Below are 5,000 nucleotides of genomic sequence, written 5' to 3' on the forward strand. Positions count from 1 at the left end.
GAAGAATGGTAACATTTTTTTTTCTCTCTCTTCTCTCTATCTCTCCGTTCTCAAAGAATCTTTAATTAATTTACACACGACACTGTTCGATTTTCTTAGCAATGTGGAATGGGACTCACTGTGTTTCATTGGAGACTAAAATGTTCCCTAACTTTCATATTTTCATCATACCTTGTTTCTGTATGCACTTTAACAATTTTAGATAAATACTACAACACACATTAATGAACTAGTTACTCATATATTTTTTTCTTACAGGAATCGCAGCCCCATCGCTATCCAAATCATCAATCACAGAAGACATCATCGGTGAAAAGCTTTCTTCTGAACTTCAGAAAGAAATGATGAAGGACTTCCGCCTACCCCCGTCACCCTCCCCCTCCCTCCGGCCAAATCTTTCCAATCGCATTTGCATCCACAAGCAATGGGGAATTTCTTGCTCAGCAAAGATATTCCACACGCCCCAGGGGTCTTTCCCTCTTTCATGCCACTCTCCATCATGGCATAAATATTTAAGGAATTATGGGACTGTTCCTGCTGAGCTTTTACCGGCCATATTAAGGAAATAAACTGATATACATAAATAAGTAATAATTTCATAAACTGTTAACAGATTCATTTCTAGGATGTTAAGAATCATGATAATTTCTATGTCAATTCTGATGAAAATTACAGACTCAAGTCAATTTCACATTTTTACTTAAATGAAAAGATGATGCAATAATTCAAAAAAATATGATGAAAAATAGTTCTTGGAAAGATAACTTTTTCTCTGTTTTGCCTTGTTAAAAGAAAGTTTGTTTTGAACTTTATAATGTCTTGTAACTTTCTAGATCCAGTTTCCACATTAATAGATATGAGCAGATTGTGGATTTAACTTTTTATTTAACAATCTATCTCCATGAAAGAAGAGAATCTGCACAAGCATGATTTAATTCATATGTCCACATACAGCTAAATGATACCTACAGTTCTGCAAATATAAAAAATATATATAACAAACCTAAGCAGCTGTTTCAGTGAACACCATTATGTATAACTACAAAGACCAACAAAAGTTACACACAACTGAGAATCAAGGTACATAAAGAGACTCCACAATAATTCAGGAAGCCTCTACACATGATAAACCAAACAAGACAAGTGAAACAGCCCCTCCACCCCTTGCAATTCCACAACTGTTTTAAAGTATCAGGTTTCCAAGACATTCATTATCAATCCAATGTAAAATAACAGAATTTTCTGCAGTATTCCATGTTATCACTGTTAATATTCTTCATAAATGCACCACAAAATGTAAACAGATTTTTCATTTTATAGCATACAGGGAATATTACATATAATATAGGTAATTTCATACATATGCTTGCACTTTTCCGAGATCATGTCTTTCAGAATGCATTCCCATGTCAGATGAATTCCACTATCACCATTTGCTTACCAGAATATAAACAAAAGTGCAGCTTATAGAAAGATAAATAACACCACCATAATTTCCCCAACGCTTCATCTTAAAGATACAAAGACTCATTTTCATTCAGAGCACTACTTTTAAATGCCTACACTCAGTCTTCATAAATCTTGAAAATCATTTCACTTCATATCGTATCAAGGTTCACAATATCAGTAAAATGCAAGCCTTCCTACTGTGGTCAGGCTGTTTGTTTTGTTTCAAGCACTTCAGTCCAACAAGCAATTATCTAAGAAGGGCACGTGCAGACTGCTGAATCATTGACTCAAGAGGGGATCAAGGAGGAAGAGTCTCACTACTACAGAAGTCTTGGAAACATGCAATGTGATGCATTCTATGCTGGGTATGGATGTGTTCTGAGAAGACTGATCTGAAGTTCATCCTTTACTCAGATGGAAAAAAATAAATCATATATTTAAACATAACAACATTGACTTTTCATTCCTTTCCCTTCTCTATTAGTGCTTTGATAATTCGACTTCATTTTCATTGGTCATGATTTGAACATTTACACCAATCACCCTTATTCTGCTAAGTAATTGCAGTGATTATTAATTTCATGTCTCAGACTTTTATGATTCTTTCAGTTATCCATATCAATCCCTCAAAACTTCTGTACAATTATCATGGATTTAAATTCCATAAAACAGCTGTGTCAAACAGACTTCAAATACACAAACAATAACCTATCACTGCTGATAAGTGGTTCAGGAAGTGTAAGTGATGGAAGATAAAATATTTTACAAATTTATTATTCAACAGTATAATCAGTCAAGCAACAGATTTCGTACAGAGCAAAATATTAAGCTTCCAGATAATGTCAAGACTAAGAAGGTTATAAATCCAGCATTTCTCAAGAATCAAATCTTAGGGAAGAAAAAAATCATATCCCTCACATGACTCAAGAAGACCCTTTCACAGACACAGTCAAGAACAGACAAAATTACATTGACATCACCAACAAGGTCAATCAATTTTACCTTATAACAGACATGGAGATTCACGCAAGTTAACCCTTCATTCACGCAAGACAAGACTCAATGGTGAAAGGTAACAGAATTGCTAAAATTGGGATAAACTTACCTTCTTCAAATCATGCACAATACAGTATCAAAATATTCTTTATATAATCAATAGAGATTCTCTCATAAACAGGCTACTTACAATATATGGGAAAACATATTTTGATTATAAATACAATATGGTCATAACCAATTTGTAGTGTTATGTATTATGGTAATTAATTAGATATCATCATAATCAAAATGAGAAACAATTCATACTTCATTTTTAAATAAAAGGTATGATAATGTAAACATTCCATGTTAACCATTCCTTTTTGTGATGGATACCAACAATCAACCAGCATGTAAACAAGCTTTCATTTCATAACAGCAACAGTAAAGTCAACTTATATGCAACAGCATACTTTGATTGTTAATAACCTCACATGCAGTTGGTTAGAGAAGGCAGGATACTAGAAAAAGCAAATCAACTAAAAATTATTGGCTAAACTGGGGCAACAGCATCCCCAGTCAGTAAAAAAAAGGAATTACAATACCATGCTTGGTTCACCAGTCAATGGTCCTCAAAGTGCATTATATACAAGTGCAACCAAATAAGGTCTTCAAGTAATTTGATCCCTAATCATGGGGTTTCATTAGACTTCACTTTCCTGGAAGCTGCACATGACATGTGTAACCACTAAAGCTCATTCCAATTCATACATAACATTTTGGAATATGGTTTTAAAAGAAAATTAGTTACAATTCAATCATAGCACCCGGCTAAAAACTGCTGATACATAAAAATATCAGGACAGTAGTTTTGTATTAAAGACTACATAAAACATTCACTTGCAATTATGCATATACATTTATTCCTCTGGATTATCTCTTTAATATTGAGTAACTAAAATGTACATAAATAATTGGTCAACTGCACTGCAGTCTCGTCAATATTTTCATTTAAAAATGAAAGATGGGCTTTTTCTTTTTACAAAATCCCTTTTTTCGTTCTCTGATAAGCTTCTCCAAAATACCCTATCTATTTCAAATATATACTATCACATCTAACTGTTTATTCTCAAACTTCTATAAATCCCTTGAAGGTCTGGAATTTAAAAGATGCAGCTTTCAATTCGAAACACTTTAAAAATAATATTCCACTTCTTTTGCCTGGCTATAGGTCAACTTCATAGTTGAGAGAATTCCTTATCTAACTTATGTAAATGCTCAGCTGCTTATGTCATGCATTTTATATAATTTACTATGTCTTATTTGTATTTTCAAAAGATGTCATTTGTGGTTACAACCATCTAAAGATGTTTTTTAACACTTTTATAAAATCTATACAAAAAACTGAGGAGACTAATTGAAGTGACACACTTATTGACGTCCACTTTCTTGTAAACCCATATTCTTAATGATTCTAAATCATACAAAATCTAAAAATTAACTAAGAGATTAATATTAAAGAACGTTCTATATTACATACATTTAAAAAAAAAGCAAGTACTTGATATTCATGTCTAACATGATAACTTCTTGATGAAAGAATGCGAATTCTTGAATTTCTATCTTTGTTGTAAATCTTTTAATATGTATATATACAACAATCAATAATTTCTTTATAACTTGTAACTTCACTAAAACTTTAAAATATAAAACTTTCTACATTCTAACTTGTTCCCATGATAATCATAATCCTGTCAAAATATATTGTAATTTAGAGCAAAATAATTTAAATGAAAATATTAGACTTCTTCCACTCCTCAAACTCTCAAGATACCATGTTAACATTCTCCGAAAAAAATTATAGTAAGCAAACTGCATGTTGGCAGCAACAAAATACTATCAGATAAGGACTAACAGAAACAACAACACAGTAGTAATCAGGCTTAAAAGCTCTCCGATTTGACCAGTGCAGAACCTCCAGGAGACACCCCTAGCATCCCAGGGCTTTCAAACCCTGTCTGATAACTCTCGCCATCATTACCCTGAGAAGGATCAGTGGCACTACTCACCTGACCAGTTGATTCCAGAACGCTGATTGGTTTGGCTACAGCAATTGAAACGGGGCCCTTTGGTGCTCCCTTCAGGGCTGCTACGGCTTGATCAAGAGTTGCATTTTCTAGATTGGTTCCATTGACAGCAATAAGACGGTCACCAGGTATTAAGCGGCCATCTTTCTCTGCTACACCCCCGGGAACAAGTGAACGAATCACTATCACTGTTTCTTGTGGGTTCAGTGGATCCTGAAAAAGAAAGGAGACCATGCAATTAAACCTAACGAAGGAAAAGATTATTTTAAATATTTTTAGAAATATATAAATTTTATTCTAAACAATGCATTTCCAAGTCTCACTCTTCATGAAGGCTTTTTCTAAGCTATTTTACAGAATTAAACTTCATTGCATTTTTTTAGCTAAACGCCCTCAGCTATAATTCATGTCATAAATGGTGATTTAAAAATCTGTAGTACAAAGCTCTAGAAACAGATTTTCCACAAATAACACTCTAAATAGTTT

At 33.2% G+C, this 5,000-nt stretch overlaps 1 protein-coding gene and 1 long non-coding RNA gene across 2 annotated transcripts in view; one reads left to right on the forward strand and one right to left on the reverse strand.

Annotated features, from left to right (window-relative positions):
* LOC122252330 (uncharacterized) overlaps positions 1–1,007 on the forward strand; it is a 64,510-nt gene extending 63,503 nt beyond the window's left edge. The window contains exon 6 of the long non-coding RNA XR_015191625.1: positions 259–1,007. This is a non-coding gene — a long non-coding RNA (uncharacterized LOC122252330). The remainder of the gene's footprint in view (positions 1–258) is intronic.
* Positions 1–5,000, reverse strand: part of LOC122257932 (multiple PDZ domain protein) — a 618,627-nt gene that overhangs the window by 366,486 nt on the left and 247,141 nt on the right. The window contains 1 exon segment of the mRNA XM_086543725.1: positions 4,497–4,727. Coding sequence (XP_086399851.1) covers positions 4,497–4,727 — 231 coding nt within the window.

The sequence above is a fragment of the Penaeus japonicus genome, unplaced genomic scaffold (genome assembly GCF_977035675.1).
Source record: "Penaeus japonicus unplaced genomic scaffold, GWHDUDI00000001_assembly GWHDUDI00000014, whole genome shotgun sequence".
Lineage (NCBI taxonomy): Eukaryota > Metazoa > Arthropoda > Malacostraca > Decapoda > Penaeidae > Penaeus > Penaeus japonicus.